This window comes from Natator depressus, chromosome 6 (genome assembly GCF_965152275.1).
Source record: "Natator depressus isolate rNatDep1 chromosome 6, rNatDep2.hap1, whole genome shotgun sequence".
Classification (NCBI taxonomy): Eukaryota; Metazoa; Chordata; order Testudines; family Cheloniidae; genus Natator; species Natator depressus.
This window is the reverse complement of record NC_134239.1, coordinates 18,829,826-18,850,682: the sequence shown is the minus strand read 5'-3', so window position 1 is coordinate 18,850,682 and position 20,857 is coordinate 18,829,826. Positions and strand designations below refer to the sequence as shown.

At 43.8% G+C, this 20,857-nt stretch overlaps 1 protein-coding gene and 1 long non-coding RNA gene across 2 annotated transcripts in view; both read left to right on the top strand.

Moving 5' to 3' along the window:
• Positions 1 to 11,046, top strand: part of LOC141988763 (uncharacterized) — a 78,082-nt gene extending 67,036 nt beyond the window's left edge. Inside the window, exons 3-4 of the long non-coding RNA XR_012639829.1 lie at positions 259 to 287; positions 11,018 to 11,046. This is a non-coding gene — a long non-coding RNA (uncharacterized LOC141988763). The remainder of the gene's footprint in view (positions 1 to 258; positions 288 to 11,017) is intronic.
• Positions 11,047 to 16,645: 5,599 nt separating this feature from the next.
• Positions 16,646 to 20,857, top strand: part of LOC141988757 (NACHT, LRR and PYD domains-containing protein 3-like) — a 53,779-nt gene continuing 49,567 nt past the window's right edge. The window contains exons 1-2 of the mRNA XM_074954691.1: positions 16,646 to 16,742; positions 20,483 to 20,787. Of these exons, the coding sequence (XP_074810792.1) occupies positions 20,505 to 20,787 (283 nt within the window). The 5' untranslated portion in view covers positions 16,646 to 16,742; positions 20,483 to 20,504. The remainder of the gene's footprint in view (positions 16,743 to 20,482; positions 20,788 to 20,857) is intronic.

The following is a 20,857-nucleotide window of genomic DNA, read 5'->3' as shown; positions in this document are numbered from 1 at the left end:
CTGTCTCTCTCCCTCATCTCTTTGTATGGTAATTGGGTTAAATGTCATTGAACTGCTAAGGTGACCATAAGCCCTTATGCCAATTCCACACATATTAAATGGAAATTTAAACACATTCCTAAGTAGTTAGAGGCAGTTGCAAACAGCAGCCATGGTACAGAGAGCTGCAAGGCTGTAGAATTTCCAGGACAACAGCATTAACATGGGGATTTTAAAAAGAAGGCATTAGTTTCTTACTGTAGTTTCTTTAATTTACAGTTTGGATCCTCCAGTCCTTGACAGAGCAGGTAAATACTCGATCACTTTGGTTGTCCCCTAAAATGAGAGAACAGAAATTTTCTGTGTTGTTCTCTGGAGACAGATTTTTATTTCCTGAACATTAAAATAGCACCTTGCATGCTGTGATCATATACTACACATGAGCTATTCTGCAGTTTCAGTTCACTGCAAATCCCCCAATTAAAAAATGTATCTAGTACACAAATGTTTCAGAGTAGCAGCCGTGTTAGTCTGTATTCACAAAAAGAAAAGGAGGACTTGTGGCACCTTAGAGACTAACCAATTTATTTGAGCATAAGCTTTCATGAGCTACAGCTCACTTCATCGGATGCATTCAGTGGAAAATACAGTGAGAAGATTTATATACACACAGAACATGAAAAAATGGGTGTTATCATACACACTGTAAGGAGAGTGATCACTTAAGATGAGCTATTACCAGCAGGAGGGTGAGGGGGAGAGAGAAAGAAAACCTTTTGTAGTGATAATCAAGGTGGGCCATTTCCAGCAGTTAACAAGAACATCTGAGGAACGGGCGGGGTGGGGGGGAGGGGAATAAACATGGGGAAATAGTTTTACTTTGTGTAATGACTCATCCACTCCCAGTCTCTATTCAAGCCTAAGTTAATTGTATCCAGTTTGCAAATTAATTCCAATTCAGCAGTCTCTCGTTGGAGTCTGTTTTTGAAGTCTTTTTGTTGTAATATTGCGACTTTTAGGTCAGAGATCGAGTGACCAGAGAGATTGAAGTGTTCTCCGACTGGTTTATGAATGTTATAATTCTTGACATCTGATTTGTGTCCATTTATTCTTTTACATAGAGACTGTCCAATTTGACCAATGTACATGACAGAGGGGCATTGCTGGCACATGATGGCATATATCACATTGGTGGATGTGCAGGTGAACAAGCCTCTAAAAGTCGCAATATTACAACAAAGAGACTTCAAAAACAGACTCCAACGAGAGACTGCTGAATTGGAATTAATTTACACCACGGGCCCATATAACTCGCTGCCCCTGAGGAGGAACCCGGAGCTGGTTGCTGGGACTCCATTAGGAAGGCCCTGAGATAAGGGGGTGATGTGGGGCCATGGGGAAGTGGCCCAGGGAATTAGAGCAGCGGTGCAACATAAAGGGACCCAGTGGATGCCTGCTATCTACAGGTTCCCTGGGCTGGGACCAGGAGTGGTGAGCAGGCCTTGGTCCCTCCATTCGCCACTTGGGGGGAGTGGCCTGGACATTGAGGCACCACAAAGGGGGAACTGAACTGTAATGGCCCTGCTGGAGAGCTGTGACCAGAAAGGCCAAAGACCTTGTCTCCAGGGAGGGAGCCCTGGGGCACTGCAATATCCTGGAACAGGGACAAATTGAGAGAGTGCAGGCATGTGCACTTGGCCCAGGGGGTGCTTGTGAGAGGTGAGTGTGCCCCGTCACAATGCCTTTTAACCCACATCACATAGCCCTGTGCCAGGGCAAGGATGAGGGTGTCAGAACTGACTAGATCAGAGAGATTCCCAGCTACCCGCTTGAGGCAGCTTTGCAGTGCCTGAACAGAGCAGCCAGAGGCATGGCCAAGATCTGGCCTGCTGCATTTGTATAATGAAAGTATTATGAACATGTCCCATGTCCATACATTATGAACCCCATGGACAATAAGTTAGTAAATACAGCAAGAGATAAAGGGACTCATGACCTGAAAATGGGGAAATCCATAGATACGGCAGTAAGAGCTATTCTATTAATAGAGAATCTACCCAATCTCCCACACTAGAAAATAACTGTATCGTGGGCTACTTGGACATTTTCAGGTTTCCTTAGGATTTGGAACCTGTTCTTTCTTAGTTTGCTGCTGTTTCTTCTACACCTGAAGGAGAGAGGCCAAGATGTTGCAGTCACTGTAGGTTTTCTTCCCTTTCTCTGTGAGTTTAGCAGCAGCATCTCTCATATTGATCTGGGTGAGAACACAAATAGCTACATTCACTACACCATCTTCACAACAGAAGGTACACAGCAGATCCACAAGTTTAAACCGAGTGTTGGCCTCCTCCAGCTGACATCTGGGTATAGTCTCTTCCATTATAATCAATACATGATAATCTGTGTTTAAACCTGTCAAACTCATCTGCCAAGAGGCTTTCCAGTGTGTTTAGAAGGCTCTCTCGTAGATTCCTCTCTCTTGCCATCATTGGATATCATACATAATCTGAAAAATGTAGGAGATTGAAACTGAATTCTTCATTGTTTAATCCCAGACCCACCACAGCGAGTTTGTAAACAGGAGCTGCCACTCACAGGTATTGTAAGTACTGTGCCTATTATTTTACCAGCAGGGCTGGCTCCAGTGTTTTTGTTGCCCCAAGCGGCCAAAAAAACCCCAAAAAACCTTGCCGCCGAACGGGGAGGCAGAATCCTGCCCGCTGAACACGGAGGCGGAGTGATGGTGCGGCCGCCGAATTCCCGCCACTGCTGAGGGCGGATTGCCACCCCTTTACATTTACTTGGTTCGCTGGTGCCTGGAGCTGGCCCTGTTTACCAGTCAGAGACACACACCTGCAAGAACTGAAGAGGCAGATGAATTACTGAGCCAAGTCACTGCAAAGAGCTGGATAAAACTGGCAAAGTCAGAAACTTCTGTGAATGATACTTGGCCATTTTCAGGGATCTTCAAGACTAGTGAAGAAGAAGATCAATACAAAATGATTAGAAGGGGGATTTTGACAGAGTCAGATCCTTGAGAGTGCATCTACAGTGCAAAATTCTTTGGCAACATTTAGGTACATACATGACTAGCTACCCAACATAGGTATCAATAGCAGCGTAGAGGGTGAGGCACAGACTAAACCAGGCGAATAAAGACACAGCTGAAGAGGGTGGGTATGTACCCGCCTGTTCTTTACTGGCCCAAGCTTTTTAGCAGTGTAGTGTCCCTCTGCCTCCCATTGCTGGAGCCCTTCCCCACTGGTGGGAAAGCCACTGGTAGCAGGGAAAGGCTGCCAGCTCCCCGCTGCTGGAACCCTTCCCCACCACACTGCAAGGCTCTGGCAGTGGGGAGCAGCTGAAGCCCCTCTCCCAGAGCCTTTCACTCGTGTGTAGCTACACACTGCACGGTGGATATGGTGTGCTTTTCACTGTGGTATGTAGCTACACGTATAGTAGAACCTCAGAGTTATGAACTGGCCAGTAGGCAATCAGGCCCCAGCAAAAACTACCCCCCTCCCCCAAAAAAGAGAAGCAAATACACTATTGTTTAAACATAAACTACTAAAAGAATAAAGGGGAAATAGCATTTTTCTTCTGCATAGTAAAGTTTCAAAGATGTATTAAGTCAATGTTCAGTGTAAAGGTTTGGGAGAACAACCATCATGTTTTGTTCAGAGTTATGAACATTTCAGCATTACAACAACCTCCATTCCTGAGATGTTGACAACTCTGAGCTTCTACGGTACATGCGGCCTACGCTGGTGTGCAGTGTAGGAAGCCAGGAGCTCCCAGTTGGGGTGACAGATTCTCAGGAAAAGGGGGCAGCGCAGCAATGTGCTAGCACACTTCGGCTCTGCTTTGTGAGGGTGCCAGCAGGAATCATCCCTTGGAACCGTGGGCCTCTGGTTGCGTTACCAGGCGGATCTCCAGTACACCCGGCTAGCTACCCCGCGACTGCACCTGTGAACAACACCCCACCTGTCCGCTGCAGAGCTTCCAGCCTGTTCTCCAGATCCTTTCCCCGGTGTCAGGGTGGGGAAGGGATCCCAGGTCCTAGCCACAATCTCTGCACAAACACCAACCCTGCCTGCTAGAGGCTCAACGTTACCCCCAGAACAGACCCCCCCACCTAACAATAGCCCCACACTTGTAGCTGACCCAGGCAAAGCCAGGAGCAGACCCAGGTCAGGATCTCCCCCCAGCACAGTGCAAAACAGCCCCTCCCCTCCCCATGCGTGGCTAGACACACCCAGGCTCCTCCTCTTGCCCATGCTTGCAAGCCCTCTGCCCACCTTGAGTCAGCCCAACCTGTCGGGGTGCGCTCCGCTCGGGTGCGGGGGGAGCTCAGACTGCAGGTCAGTTACCGGGCTCAGTCCCTCCCAGCTCCAGGCGGGGCGTGTGCAGGAGTGCCCTGGCTCCAGCAGCTGGGGCTCCCTCCCAGCTCAGGGCTCCTGCTTTGTTTCTGTTTCTGTTCTCAGCTTCCCGCTGGCCTCAGCCCACCCCCACCTGCTCATTCTCTCAAACCCTCCCACGGCTCAGAGACATCTCCGGTCTTGGCTGGGGCTCAAGAGGGGGGCGGTGCCAGCCAGCTAGGGGTGTGCAGAGTTTGGGGGCAGGGGATGGAGAAGGGAAGGGGATGGAGCTCTCTTGCCAACTGCCTGCAGGTGCGGAGCTGTCCAGCAACAGACAGATGTTCTTCCTGCATTCCTGAACGATGACATTAGGGCTTGACAGTTCAATAGGGCCAGGCTGACACAAGGCTGAAGGTGCCTGAAGCCTGCCCTGTCCTTCTCGGGGCTGTTTGGTGTTGGTATTTCATCCCGGTTGCATACACTGGCATGGTGCTTAACGATAAGTTTGGAAAAAAGTTTGATCACCCCTCTCCAGAAAGATGTCAACATTCAGAGTGACCATTAGGGGGCATCTTTGTAAACAGGAAAGAAAGCCAGTCTTGCATTCATTCCAGCCATGGTGTGCTGGGTCTTCCTAATCTTGGGGAAGGGGTGGGAGTCCAGGGTGGAGGAGAATAGAGGCTGAGTAAGGAGGGAAAGGCAGGAGCTAAAGAGGAGGAGGAAACGAGATGGGGGTGGTGGGACAGGCAGGAGATGAGAGAGTGGAGAGATAGGAGCTGAGGGGAACAAGGAGAGGCTGGGGGCACACGGTCTGTAACCACTAAAGCACCAGCTCTCCAGAGCTGGAATGGAACCCACAAGCCCTGAGTCTCAATGTTCCGTTGCTGTCTGGCAAATAGCTGTGAAAGCCACTGGCAAAGTGTGCGTCTCCATCCCTCCCTAGGGAGAAGGCCACATAGACAATAACAACCTTCTGTGGCTGCCCGTTACTTCATTAGCTCCAGAGGTGCTGTGCTGTGAATCTAAATATCCCAGCCCTGCTGATGACCCATGTGTGGGGTCAATATGGTTCCACCTGGTAAAACTTCTGATTGCTCACTTAAAAAACAACAACAACAACGTAGGAAACTACATTAAAAGGCACATTCAGGTTACAAAGTCAAGCAGTCAGAAGTTAGAAAATGCCAGAGTTAAGGTTGCCCATGCAACCTCAATCAAGCCCCCTTGTGCTTAGGCATTAGAATTGATTACATGATCACATACTATTTTTATCACAGGACCCCCCCTCATTCAGTGCAAAGGATGAATGGAGCACGGTGAATAGGTAGCCATTTAATTCTTTTTATCTTCATCATTCGCTGGGTGGCCCCATCGCTTATTTACCTCACACCATCTCAACCCTGCTCTGAAGACAGAATTATTAATCCCCTCTTGGGTTTTTATATCATGCCCTGAGCATAGTATCCTTATTCTTCATTAGCATTAATGAATTAATCTTTACAGCACTCCTGTGAGGTGAGGTAAAATAGGATTATTACTCCATTAAACGTATGAGGAACATGTATTAAAGCCAAAATTTTCAAAAGTGCCAACTAATTTTGGGTACCCAATTTGGGAAGCCTAGGGCCTGGTTTCTTGGACTAGTTAACATTTTGAAGCACTTTATATGTTCAGAGCAGAGCTTTCACATCTGATGCAGTTGTGAATGCTCGGCACTTCTGCAATCAGACCCCAGCTGTCTGAAGCTAAGTATACAGAGAACAAGGAACACACAGTGGCTGCCTATGGAAAGTTTAGAGCTTTACATCATATAAGAATTCTATCACTGAGACAGGGAGAATCGAATCCCCTAAGGCAGCATTCAATTTGCCTTAGCCACAAGAGATCCTCCGTCCACTTCCTGCAATCCCCTGCCTTCTTCACTACATACCTTCCAATGTCTGTAATTAGTGAGTCAGGGATCCCACAGACAACAGCCTTCTTCTACACAACCCCGATTTGTTCCCAGAGAAGGTCCATCCTGTGCACTGAATGAGGTAGGGGTTGTCTCTGGGGAAAAAAAAAGTGCGTGCTTATGTAATTAAAGACAATATCATAATGCATACACACAAGAGGGGTGAATTAAGGTTGCACAGCCTAAATTCTGGCATTTCCTAACTTTCAAGTACTTGATTTTCAACGTTAATGGTCTTTTAACATATTTTTTTGGATGCAATTATATTTATCCCTCCACTGTAAGGTCAGGCTGTTTAGGACTGTACCAGACTCCAAATGTACAGGACTCTGAGGGAGAGAAAACAATAACCAGAGCATTTTAGAACCCCCTAAAAACTATCTGGGATGAGAATTAGCTGCACTTGACAGCTGTTTAATGTCATCCCGCTCACCATTCACGAGGCATTTCTAGCTCGTGCTGTGCTAATTACTTTTAGGAGAGCCATCTGATCATGCTGAGGGGATTACTTTAGATCTGTTTTATATCCACAGGGCCCTGCAACTACTGTACTCATTACACCAAAGCAAAATAAGTGCACAGTGGGAGTAAAATGCTCCCCAGTCAGGATGGTGGCTTGTACCTGCCCCATCTAAAGCTCCATTATCATGATAAGGGTTATTTCTCAGTCATTCATTCTCAGACAACAGCTGTTCAGACTCAGAGGAAAATCTTAACATGCAGCAATGTAAGTACGTGGGACAGAAAGTAAACTGTGCACATTGGATGGAAACAAACACGGGCAGACACTGCACTTTGGTTTCACTTATCTGTTTCTGCACGTGACGTTATCACAAACAAGAAGTAATTAAACCTCAAGAACAGAGGGGCTTTCTATTTCCTGACTGATAAGCAACTATTTAGGCAGTGACACTGAGCATGTCATAAGAGATTTGGACATCAGGATGCACCCGTAGTAAAATCTCAGGCAAAACTGTGTGACTTCCATCAAAAGGCTCTAGACACTCAGGGTGATATTCTGCCATCTTTACTCATGCTGATTTCAGTGGGGTTATACCAGAGTTGTAAAGAATAATAATTAATTTGGCCACCAGCAGATAAGAGCCATAATCAAAAAGAAAAGAAAAAAGAAAATGGCTTCACAACCAAAAATAAACACAAATGGTGAAGAAATCTAGGCAAAATAACCCAGTGCTCTTCCTGAATTACCCATCAGACACTGCTGAGCTGCAATGCTTAACACAGTCAGATTCTATAATGAGGAGAAGTTTATCTTGAGGACTAAACTTTGAAGGAAAAGAGATTTAAAACATATTAGGGCAAGTATGACCATTCTTTCAAAGGAACAATTATTTAAGAATGAAAGTGTTTCAGATGCTCCATTCTTTCCTGTCTACAGCCAAATCTATGCATTTAATACTCAGGATGTGAAGGGTTTCCAGAGACCTTTTACAAAAGTGGGAATTGTAATATCTTGGTTTTTAGGCTCTGAGCCTAATTTTTATAATGTAACCAGTTATTCCAGGTACCTTAGATTCTGGGTGCCTAAATTTAAACAACTTAAAAATTAGGCTCTTTTCAAGTATCTCCTGTTGGGCACCCAAAATTACCAGTCAGTTCTGAAAATCTTAGCCTAAATGTTCGATTTCCAGTTTCTATATAGAAATCACAGACATTGATATGGAGGAAAAAATGTGGCCATTCGTTAAAATAGGGGAAAACTATGGAGAAATCTCTTATGAGTGGTGGTCCTAGATTTCGAAGAGAGCTGCCACCACCTCCTCTGTGTGTTTCTGTTAAAGTAACTCACTGCAATGTGCTGTTCCAATGACATATCACTACCTCTTAAAAAAATTTAAAGCAGTTCTGAGGTTCTGAGACAGTGTAGAGGGAAGATTCCATTCACAACTCCTGATGAGACATCCATCCTCAGTTTGATCGTTGAAACCAATGGATCCTGAGTGCCATCGGGCCTCATGGTGATATTGCTATGTCACCTTGTGAAAGCGCAGTGTGCACTAGGGATAAACTCCTGCCCTCATTGAAGTCAAGGCAAAATTCCCATTGACTTGAGTGGGGCCAGGATTTCACCCTTGAAAACTCTAAGCTTCAGCCTAACATCCTGATTGCAACAAAATTCCCCTTAGCTGCATGTTAGTAAAAGAACAGTCTTACAGGAGCAGTCTCTTATAGAGCAATTCAGATGGGAAAAAGAAAGAGAACTGCTACCAGTAACAGGTCAGCATGTATGAATGTATGGTTCTGTGTCCTAAAAAAAATATTAGAGATACAGAACTAACTAGTAAACCATTAACACTCGGGCCCCTGGTCTTAGGGAAAAATGTGTGTGGGTTGTTTTGTTGTTGTTTTTTTTTGTTGCTATTCACACAACAGACATAATATGAAGGACGGCATGGGCACAGTGTGGTCCAGATAACTATGTTCATTGAATATACAGACCACACAAGGCTGTCTGGTTGGGTTCTGGCAGCTTCTAATGCATAGCACACAGTGAGTGTCGCTAGAGGGTTCACATATTTTTAAAGGGATATTACACTATTATGTACTACATACTCCTCCCCCTTTGATGTAAAGGATGTTAAAGTTACAAATATATTTCTGTCAAAACTACTATCAGTAAATGGACACCGTGCTAAAAATTCAGTCTGAGAGATAGTTTACGACTTCTCTCTGGATAACACAGGCATCACAATGGTATCTGGGACAGTTTCTGCTCTATCTGGTGCAGCTGTGTCAGCAACACCTTCCCGTTCTGTCATCTTAGGGTCTTCTGTCGTAGGAACAAATGTGAGGCTCGGTGGTACTAGAACAAGGAGTTTAAATTCTCTCCACACTGGCACTGCTCTATTAATTTCCTTAATTCAGCCACTATTGAGAAATGGTTTCATTTCCCCTTCAATTCTGACTGTAAGTGCAGAAACGTTCTGCAATCCCCAGTGGCTTTGGGGATGGGGGATTTTATAGAATTTTCGCAGTCAGCAAATATTGTGCCTGTGGGTTTAATAGCAGTTGTCCTGCTGTGCAGCGGGTTACATGTTTGAGCCCCTGTTACACTCAGTAAAATGCCACCTTTTTCTCCTCAGTTTATATCATTGGCTATTATACAGTGCTCCAGTCTCTCTAGTCCTCTATGGATCCATCAAACAAGTCCCTTTCCCACCAACGACCAGTCACTTTTAGCCTTTGTTTCCCCCTAAATAAGTAGTTTACTCTCAGTGGCTGCAGCTTTCTTTTTAGTTTCCCTTCCTTGAGGCCTCTGCAGTCACACTCTGTCCTGCAGTCCTGGATGAGGACCCCATCCTGATCACCAGTTGTCTTTTGCTCTTCACACAACATACATAATACGAAGGAACCACATGAGCACGGCGGGGGGGGGGGGCAAATACCGACATTGATTGAATATACATACCATGCAAGGCCGAGGTATGTGCACCCTACTGCTGTGGTTGAGTTCTGGCAGCTTCTAAAATATAGACTACAGTGAGGACCATTAGAGGGCTCACAAACTATTTAAAGAGATACTACCCTACTCCTGTACACTACAGTTACATATACACGACTTGGGCGATCTGAACCAAACCTGTTGGCCAGGGCTATGAACCTCTTGTTCACTCCCCTCCTTTTTACTGTTTCTTCTAATCCTCTTCCTTAGCACAAGGGGCTAGTGGGGCTGCCCTGTCTAGGGCAGGAGGGACAGATAGATTCTGCTTCCTGCTGCCTGCCCCTGGAGCATGAGTGTTGCCTCAAGCATCCATTTAAAAAAAAGCCTGTGCGTGATAGCACTGGAGGAGCTCTTGGGCCTTCAAAGGGGGGATTTGATAGCTGCTTTCAACTACCTGAAAGGGGATTCCAAAGAGGATGGATCTAGACTGTTCTCAGTGGTAGCTGATGACAGAATGAGGAGTAATGGTCTCAAGTTGAAGTGGGGGAGGTTTAGGTTGGATATTAGGAAAAACTTTTTCACTAGGAGGGTGGTGAAGCACTGGAATGTGTTACCTAGGGAGGTGGTGGAATCTCCTTCCTTTGAAGTTTTTAAGATCAGACTTGACAAAGCCCTGGCTGGGATAATTTAGTTGGGGATTGGTCCTGCTTTGAGCAGGGGGTTGGACTAGATGACCTCCTGAGGTCCCTTCCAACCCTGATATTCTATGATTCTATGAAAGCCATCTCTGGGGCAACAACAGGCAACTTCTGCTGCTCGAGTCTCCTCCAGAACCCGGCCCCCTCAGGGCCCCAAATCCCCTTTGCTCCTCCTCAAAGGCCTGCCTAAAGCCACCTTGCTGTTGTTCAAATCCCACCTTGAGCTCTCCTCATCCATCATGCCCACAAAATCTCAGTGGTCAGGCAGATGGTGTGATGTGACCACCCCTTCCACACTGACCAGTTGGTTTCCTTTTGCTCCCTGTGTCTTTTGCCTTACACTTATACTCTGAACTTCTTGGCTGGTGGCAAAAGAATAACAAAAGAGGGTCGTTGATGTTAAGTGATTTCCGGTTGAAATGAAATAGCTCTAAATAAAGGACTGGCTCCCAACCAGGAGAACTGGTTTATCGGGGAGAGATTTCCTTGGCAACAGAGTCATTCAGCAAGGGACAGCAGTCACCTTTTGAGGCTGAACAGAGAGTCACCTGACAGAGAGGACTGGGACATTATAAAAATGTCAGAAGCTGTTCTTTTTTATTTCTTTTCTTGGATCATTTTTCTCCAGCTCAAGAGAAGGGAGAAGTAACCCAGCATGTCGGAGCCAGGTGAGGCAGGGGATACTGCCTATCTTCCTGAACACAGATGGTCCCCCAAGAACTCCCTAGGAAAGGGTGAGCTGCATTTAGGATGTTTGGTGTGTTCTATATGGTCTTACTCTCTTGTGCTTTATCTGTTACGTAAAAGAGCAGTGGTGTTAGAATCTGTTCTGTGTCTGTGTGTGTTATAGGCTTTACACTTCCCTCGTGCTTCCTGAGTTAAACTGTACTCCAGAAGGCTCACAGAGGGTGTGTTGAAGCTATGGGGAAGTGTGAACGGTCAGCACTGAGCTTGGGATCAGTTAGACAGGGGGTTGCAACACTTAAGGATAGTGTACTAGGCAGAGGGTCTGTGCCCCAAGACTGTGCCTAGGGACCCCAAACACCGGGACCGTGTGAGTCCCACGTCAGGCTCTGGGGGCTAAAAACATGTGGGGACCCAGCAGCTGGGTTCCCTCAGCAGTGGCCGAGACGGGCTCTTGACTGGGACCTGCAACAAGGTAACACAAGATAGCTGTGATCCAAAGCATGGAGGTATTGGTAAGCAAACACGGAGTCATCAAATCCTGTTAACCAGGGCCAAGATGTTCAAAAACAGGAGCCTGAAGTGAGGTCCCTCCAATAAGAGATCTGAGTTTCAAAAATGCGGAGCTCCCATTGACCTCAGCTGCTGACCTCAGAGACTAGACCAGGGACCAGAGTCTTCATACCTCAACTGCCAGGTCCTTTTTAACTTTTAGGACATGAGATTTAAGATTTCCGCTAACCCTTCCCTAGTGTATCATTTCTCCCCCTTCCATTTTCTCTCTGTTCTTTTCCATCCTTTTTGTCTTCTCTATCAGCAGTTTCAGACTTGGTCAATTTTGGAATTGGCTCAGTTCCATTATATGATTGCTGTAATCAGTTTGGAAGGCTAAAGCAGCCTGAGAATCCCTGCACTGGCGTGAGAGACTACTGGTGGGAAGAAACTACTGCAAATGTCAGCTGAAACTGGAGGAGTGAAGTGAAACCCAAAGGTTGAGTGACCGGTTTATGACCAAGTTGTCCGTGTGTCCTGCCTGCAGCACTCTGGAGAAGCAAGAATCATAAAAGTTCCTGTTCTTTTCTATCATTTTCTTAGAGTTGGTAAATCATTAGAAAATAGGGTTTTATAGAATCATAGAAATGTGGGGCTAGAAGGGACCTCAAAATTATCAAATCCAACCCTCTGTGCTAAAATAAATCTAGACCATCCCTGACAGGTGTTTGGACAACCTGTTCTTAAAACCTCCAATGATGGGGATTCCACCACCTCCTTTCAAACCCTATGCCAGAGCTTAACTATCCTTGTCGTTAAAACATTTCCCCTCATATCAAACCTAAATCTCCCTTGCTGCAGATTAAGCCTATAATTTCTTGTTTTACCTTTAATGGACAGGGAGACCAACTGATCACTGTAATTTTTATAACAGCCCTTAACATATTTGAAAGCTGTCATCAGGTCCCCTCTCAATCTTCATTTCTCAAGACTAAATATGCACAGTTTTTTTAGGTCAGGTTTTGTAAATCTTTTATCATTTTTGTAGCTCCCCTCTGGCCTCTCTCAATTTTTTCCTCATCTTTCTTAAAGTGTGGTGCCCAGAACTGGACACAGTACTCCAGCTGAGGCCCCACCAGTGTTGTGCAGAGTGGGACAATTACATCCCATGTCTTACATATAACACCCCTATTAATGCACCCCAGAATGACATGAGCCTTTTTTGCTCATTGTTGAGTCATATTCAGTTTGTAATCCGCTATAACCCCAAGTCTTTTCCAGTTGTACTACCACTGCACCAGTTACTTCCCATTTTGCGGCTGTACATTTGACTTTTCCTTCCTGAGTGAAGTATTTTGCATGTATCTTTATTGCATTTCACCTTGTGGGATTCAGACCAATTTTCCAGTTTGTCAAAGTCCTTTTGAATTTAATCCTGTTCTCCAAAGTGCTTGCAACCCCTCCCAGCTGGTGTCATCCACAAATTGTATAAGTATACTCTCCACTCCATTATCCAAGTCATTAGTGAAAATACTGAATAATACCGGACCCAGGACAGACTCCTGTAGGACCTCACTAAATACACCCTCCCAGTTTGACAAATAATCATTGATATCTTTAAGTGTGGTCTTTCAACCCGTTGAGCACACACCCTATAGTAATTTTATCTAGACTGCATTTCCCTAATTTGCTTATGAGAATGTTATGTGTCAAAAACCTTACTAAAAACAAGATATATCACATCTACTGCTTTCACCTATCCATTAGGGGAGTAACCTGAAGGAAATTGGTTTGGCATGATTTAGCATGGTTTGGCATGATGACAAATCTATCCTGGCTGTGTTTTATAAACCTATTATTCTCTAGGTGCTTACAGATTGATTGCTTAATAATTTGTTCCAATTCCCTGGGACCTCTTTGTTTCCCCTTTCAAAGATAGGTACTATGTTTCTTTCTTCAGTCCTCTGGGACCTCACCCATCCTACAGGAATTTTCAAAGATATTTTCTAGACAGTTCTTCAGCTAGGTCCTTAAGTACACTATGATGGATTACATCAGGCCCTGCTGATTTGAATACATCTAACTTATCTAAATATTCTTTAACCTGTTCTTTCCTTATTTTGGCTTGTTTCTTGCCCCTTGTCAATATTAATTGTGTTGAGTATCTGGTTACTATTAACCTCTTTAACGAAGACTCAAGCAAAATAGTTATTAAACACCTCAACCTTCTTGATGTCCTCAGTTATTAACTCTCCTTCCCCACTAAGCAGAGGACCTACAATCAGAGCGGTCCCTAGGATATGGTGAATCGGGGCCATTGTCCAGGGCCCTGTGCTTTGGGGGCCTCCGCGCTAATTGTGAGGAGGCAGGCAGGGAGGTGAGGCGGAGGCGAGCGAGTGGGGTGAGGAGGTGAATGGGGAGATGAGCGGCTAATGTAAGTAAAGAACCTCTTTTTGTTGCCTTTTTTGTCCCTTGCTAACAGGACTTATTTTATGCCTTACACTTTCTGCTTTTGTCCCTACATGCTTGTGTTATTCTTTTGAACTTCTCCTTAGGAATTCATCCAGGTTTCCATTTTTTGCAGGATTCCTTTTTGATTTTCAGGTCATTATAGAGTTCCTGATGGAGCCATATTGGCCTCTTACTGTTCTTCCTATATTTCCTTTGCATCAGGATAGTTTGCAGTTGTGTGTTTTAATATTGTCTCCTTGAGAAACTGACAGCTCTCCTGAATGTCTTTATCCCTTAGATTTTTCTTTCCATGGGACCATTCCTACCAGTTCTCTGCGTTTGTCAGTGTGCTTTTTTTAAAAAAAAACAAACAAACTTGTTGTCCTTATTCTGCTGCTCTCACTCCTTCCTTACCTCAAAATCATGAAATCTGTCATTTCATGATCACTTTCACCCAAATTGCCTTCAACCTTCAGATTCACAACCAGTTGCTCCCTTGTGGTCAGAATCATGTCTAAAAAATGGCTGTCTCCGTGGTTACTTCCTCAACTTTCTGAAATAAAAAGTTGTTCCCCATACTCATGTTTTGCCATGTTATTTTTCTAACAGATGTTTGGGTAGTTAAGGTCCCCCATTATTGCCAGATCTTGTGTTTTGGATTTTTCTATTGTTTGTTCTAGAAATGCCTCATCCACCTTTTCTTCCTGATTTGGTGGTTTATAGTAAACCCCTATCATGTTATCACCTCTATTTTTTCCCCTTTTACCTTCACCCAGAAACTTTCAACTGGTCTGCCCCTCACCTCCTTCTGGACCTCAGAACAACTGTATATGTTCTTGCTGCATAATGCAACACCTCCTCCCTTTTTTCCTGTTTGTCCTTCCTGAACAGACCCCTCTATAGCAGTATTCCCATCATGAGACTTATCCCACCACATCTATGACCCTATTGTACTTTTCCATGTTCATCCCCTCTGCTCCCAACATCTAGCCTCTGTTAAGGTTGCCTTTTTAATGCTTTTCCTGAATTTTTTTCTAAATACAAATCTAAACTAAACGTTTCAAGTTACTTTTTTCTGAAATGTTTTGGATTTTCCCCACTTTCTGTTTCACAAATTTTTCCAGTAGGAAAACAAAATAAAGTGGCAGGGGATGGGGGGAAGACCCAGGGCTACTTTTTCAAACCTTTTTGCTGTTTAACACAGTAAGAAAGTGTGATGAAGTAAGTTTACCTCCGCTTTCTCACATTGTCTTACTGTTTTCTAACCTAAGCAGCCATTTGGTATGACTGTAAGAATTAAGGTTGTACAGCTGTTTATGAAGTCTTGGGTGTTAGCAATGTGTTGCGGAAAGAGGGCAGAAGTAGGTAAGAGCTGATATGTTTAATATTGGTGCAGGTAGTGAGCATATAGATGTGTGATTGTTGGCCTGTTGTTTTTAGCTTCTCAATGCTTGAGGAAAGTATTACAGTTGAATAGAGCTACCTTAACTAATAAATGATTTGTTGTGTGTATATACATAATATATATAAAATTACCCTTTAAAAAAATTAGCAGCCAGCTAAACCTGTCATGGGTGAGTCATGGGTGGCCAGCCCTAGTAGTCAGAGCCAAAGTCTGCAATCACGAGACAGGAGACGAGATGGCAGGGCCAGGACATTGAGACTGGGCTTCACAGGTCTCAGGTAAGCTGTTGCCCAGAGGCTGCTAGGTGGAGGGTTGGAACATGGCTGGTCGTCTGAACCTTGCAGACTTGGGTTCGGGGCTCATGACAAAATCTGCACATACAAACCCCTACAAAACAGAGAACTGATCAGTGAAGGGAGGCTTCATTGTACCATAAAATCCATACATCCCATCAATGTCTCGCAGAGTCAGACCCTGTCCCTCCCTAAGGGACTCACTTTACCTCACACACACATGGATACCCAGTGAGACACAGAATTCCTCTCACTCACTCTGGAATGCAACTGCTGAACCCCACCTCCGCAGCCCGTATGTGGGGATACTCCTCAGCCTGTCTATGGAGGCTGGTAGGTTTTGGCCCATAAAGTTCAAAGATTAGTATAAAAAATTAAAAGAAGAATCAGATAGTTTAACATTTCTGTCTGAACCCAAGTCCAGGCAAAAATGAAATTAATTAAATAATATTCGATCAGTGTGGTTATCTTCGGTGTAAGATGTAGGGTGTCGATATTGCCGTGTTGTCAAGGGAAGGCGAATTAGCGGGGAGTGAGTAGGTGGCACATAATGATGGATGGTGTGTAGATATTCACGTACTCAGTATGGAATGGTGCAGGGGGGGTTCTGTCAATCTTTGCTCTGGAATGACGAAGTTCAGTGACCCTTTAGGGTGGCTTCACTCTGCAGTTTCATACTCCACAGTATGTTTTTTAAATGAAACTTTCCTTTGTAGGTTTAAAAGGGGAAAAAAAATCGAAAGACAGTCAGTATTCTACTAATAAATTTTACCTTTAAAGTACTGATAGAAATTTGCAACCTTAATTCCAGTTGCTGAACTTTTTTTTTTTTTTTGACTAGGAAAGGGGCAGGGCTGAGTCTAATAGTGACTGATTTTAAAGACACTGGAAATGCAGAGACCATATATAGACTATGAGAGCACTCCCAGATTTCACCAGATTGCAGAGAACAGTATTCCTCCACTTTAGCATGAAAAAGTTCTAAAAAAAAAAATTCAAGCTAAACAAGCTCTCTTCAGCGCCTCAAGGTGAGTCCACACTGCATAATATTTTTATTGATCTGTCATATGGCTGTCAGCCAGGTTCTCTGAAGAAAGCCAGAGTTTTCTGTGCAGATAGAAAATGGACACACATGTAGAGAGCTCTCTGATCCCGTGTAGAGACAGAGGGGTGTATGTTCAAGATAATATTTGACTGTGATTTCTCTTGTGTGAAAACCTGAAGGGAGGATGTGTGTCATTTGCTCTAGTTTCTGAATCTCTTGTCAGGTCTCTTGTATTTGTGTGTGGGAAAGTGGCAGAAAGAGACACTGTGGGGGAAGAAGTAATGGCCCCTTCTGTGTCTGCAAGTAGAGGGTAGAGCTGGGTGAAGTATTTCAGCTGAAACCTTTTTTCACCTAAAAATGCAGATCAGTGTTGGCCAAATCATTTTGCAAATTGATTTTGACACATTTTTTTGGTCGGGGGTAGGGGGGAGCAAACATTATTTATTTATTTTATTTTATTTATTTTGGAAAACTTGAAGTGGTTTGTTTAGGCATTTTGGAAACACAATATTTCAACTTTGCATTTTGAAATGTCTTGGTTTTGGAATTTCCTTTGATTTTTATTTAAAAGGTTAAAAATGAAATTAAAAAAAGAAGGGTTTTGTTGCATCCAAAACAATTTTGTTTTGATTTTACAGAACTGCCACTACACTGAAAAATCAGTTATTTGCACAGCTGTAGTGGAGGGGAGAGGGGATCTGAGAATCCCAGTTCCACAGGGGAAGGAGAAAGCAAAGCTTGCTCCGCAGCATCTTTGTGTTTTTGCCCCCAGTCCCACTGATGCCCTTCCACAGAGTTCAAGCTCTCTTATATGGGGAGGGAAAACAGTCCTGGGGTGGGCAGCAGAAATAGACCCTCTTTGTGACATTCTTGTATCTTGATTAAAAAGCCTCCTTTTTTGAACCCTCCTGTCCCATTGAACTCCCTGTTCTTTACCTACATTAATATTACATTAAATCTGCGAAAGCCAAACTTGCACGTGGCGTTTCAAGATCACAGCTACTTCACAGGCTGCTGACAGCATGTGCACATTAAAGTTACTCTAAGACCCTTAGCTTCTGAACTTGGCCCACAAAATGCTGCTCCATGTCACACCCTCTCTCAGCCGCCCTTTTGCTCATTGAATAACAACATGGGGTTTGAATATTTTCTGTTAATATTTTTAGTGGGTCAAGAAAATGTATGATAATAAAACTATCTTTGTGACTTTTTTCTTGCAAAATGTTTTCAGAAATAACACAAAAGAATAAAAGAAATATGGGAGAGATAGGACACCATAATCAGAAAGGAAAAACATACAGTAAAAATTATGAAACAGAATAAGAATTAGGTACCAGAAACAATAAGGAAGCCCAAACTACATCAGGAAACGACTTTCATATTCATATCATATAGTAAAGCAAAGTGGTTAAATTCATCTGGTGGCTTATGGGACGTGGGGGATAGTTTTGTTCAAATGCTGAAAAGTGGAGCCAAATTGTTGAGAAATAACTAGGACCCAAATTTCCTTTTTATTAGTAAGGTTCTTCATAAAACTAAATGAGCCTGCAGCATTGTTTAATCAAATAATTGTGTCTGGAGACTTGTTCTCTTACTAACATGCAGCTAAGGAGAATTTTGTTGCTCTCGGGAGATTAGGCACAAGCTTAGAGTGGTCTAGGGTGAAATTCTGGCCCCATTCAAGTCAATGGGAATCTTGCCTTTGACTTCAATGGATCAGAGTTCATCTGTGGTTCATACTCCCCGTCACAGGGTGGCACAGTAATATCACAAAGAAGTCCAGCTGCAATCTGGATCCAATGATTTCAAAGATTAAGTCAAGGGTAGATATGTAAACATTTGCCACCTTCAGACACTTTTCTGAATGGAACTCCCCCTTCCCCCACCCCACCCCTCTCCACTGAGCTGCTTTAATTATTTTAAGAGCTAGTGAGGCATCACTGGAACAGCAGCTTATAGCGAGTTAACTTTCAGAGGAATGCATACAGAGGAAGTGGTGGCTCTTGTACAAATCTGGGATCACTCATCCAGAATTTTGCTGAAGTTCTTTTCCCATTTTAACGTATTGCCACTTTTTCTTTCCATACCAATGTTTGTGCTTACTATGGAGAAACTGGAAATTACACAGTTTAGGATAAGGCTTTCAAGAGTGACTCATAATTCTGGGTGCACAGCATGAAGCGCTGAAAACTGGGGATTTTTCAAGTGCCGAACACTCACCCCCTGAAAATCAGGCCCCTTTAAGGTGTCTCAATTTAGGCACCCCAAGTCACTGGTCACTAATGAAAATCTTGTTCTCAGAGCCAAAAACACAGGATATTACAATTTCCACGTTGGTAAAAGTTCTCTAGAAACCCTTTACATCCGGACTATTATGTGCATAGATTCAACCGTAGACAGGGCACAATCAGGATCTGAAATATTTCCATTCTTAAATACATGACTGTTCTGCTGAGAGAATGGTCACATTTGCGCGAATGGTTTTTTTTAAGCTTTCTTTTCTTTCAAAGCTTGACCCTCCCTAGAACAAGTGTCTCCCCCAGCATAACCTGACTTTCTGTGACTAAGCGTTTCAGCACAACAGTGTCTTTGGAAGGGGGTGGGAGTAACTCAGGAAGAGCACTGAGGTTTTGCTTAGATTTCTTACGTTTGCTCAGACTCTGTGGTTTTGCTTAGATTTCTTCACCGTTTGTCTTAATTTTCGGTTGTTAAACCATTTTCCTTTTTTTCCTTCTGTTCATTTTTTATGGCTCCTGTTTGCTGGTGGCCAAATTAATGATTCTTTTGCAGCTCTGCTGAAAACTCTATTGTAAATTCTATTTAAAAAACTGGCCTCCAGTTTTGCCCCCTAATCAATTAGGGGCTCAGTTTTTGGGAGTGCAAATATTCATGGGGTTCAGTGTTGGCATTTAGAAGTCTCTCTGATTTGGGGGCACCATCAGCAAGTCAGTCAGCAGAGGGCACAATAGTGCAAAGGAAACTGTATGTGTGTAATGGTGACCCCATCTCAGGCTCGGGGCCTGGCACCTGTTGTGCCTACAATGATTTGCACCCACAAAACTGCACCTGCTACTGATTGCAGGTAGAAAAATGGATGCTGTTTTTAAACCTGTGGCCCTAAGCCTCTAGCTAGTAGATCTGATGTAATTAGGTGCATGGGGATAATTCTTATTTAGTTAAGCATTTATCATATTTTCAATCAATGGCTTTTCAGGGATCTGTCAGACTTTCCTTTGTTCATAAATTCAGTAAGATGTTTCTAGAGATTTGGTGAACAACAATTCACCCCCAAAACTTGGTTAAATTTTTAGAGCTATATTCTGCCCCCATTATTCACCCCGAGTATACCTACCCACATGTAGTCCCACTGAAATCAACATGAGTAAAGATGGCAGAATATGGCCCAGAACACTCAGAACAACTGGGCTGTAGTCACACAAGTCTGACTGAGTGCGGGTGCAGCATGGTGTCCAAACCGCTTATGACACAGTTATGGCCTGTGAGTTAGATGAGTATGATTATCCCCATTTACAGATGGGAAAATAAAGGCACAGAGAGACAAAGTGAGCTGTCCAGTGCTTCATTTGTGAGGAAAACAACAGAGGAGTTATGAGCCCCCATGATTTACTCTCATTACTATACTACACTTCTGTCTTCTACATAGGGAAAATTGCTGTTATACCCCATTAATTATGAATAACAGGATTTTATTTTGTGTGTTAGTTTCCTTTCCTGATACCCAGTGATGGAAAACAGAAGCAGCAGGATCAGTGACCTGCTCATACATGCCCTCAACAACCTCTCTCAGGAAGAGTTCAAAGGATTTAAAGACAAATTATCACACTGTGACTTTGAGGGGAAAGGTAACATCCCCCGAGGTCGGATGGAGAATGCTGATGCAATAGATACGAAGAACCTCCTGATGGCATTCTATGGTGGAGACGCTGCAGTAGATGTGACCATAGAAGTTTTCAATCACCTCAATCTCAGAGAAGCTTCTGCTAACCTCAGAGAAGAAAGAAAGAACGGTAAGAAACCTAAAGTTCCTATAAAACCTGGGAGTCTCCCCAAGGAATCTGCAACAAGAACAGAAGGAGA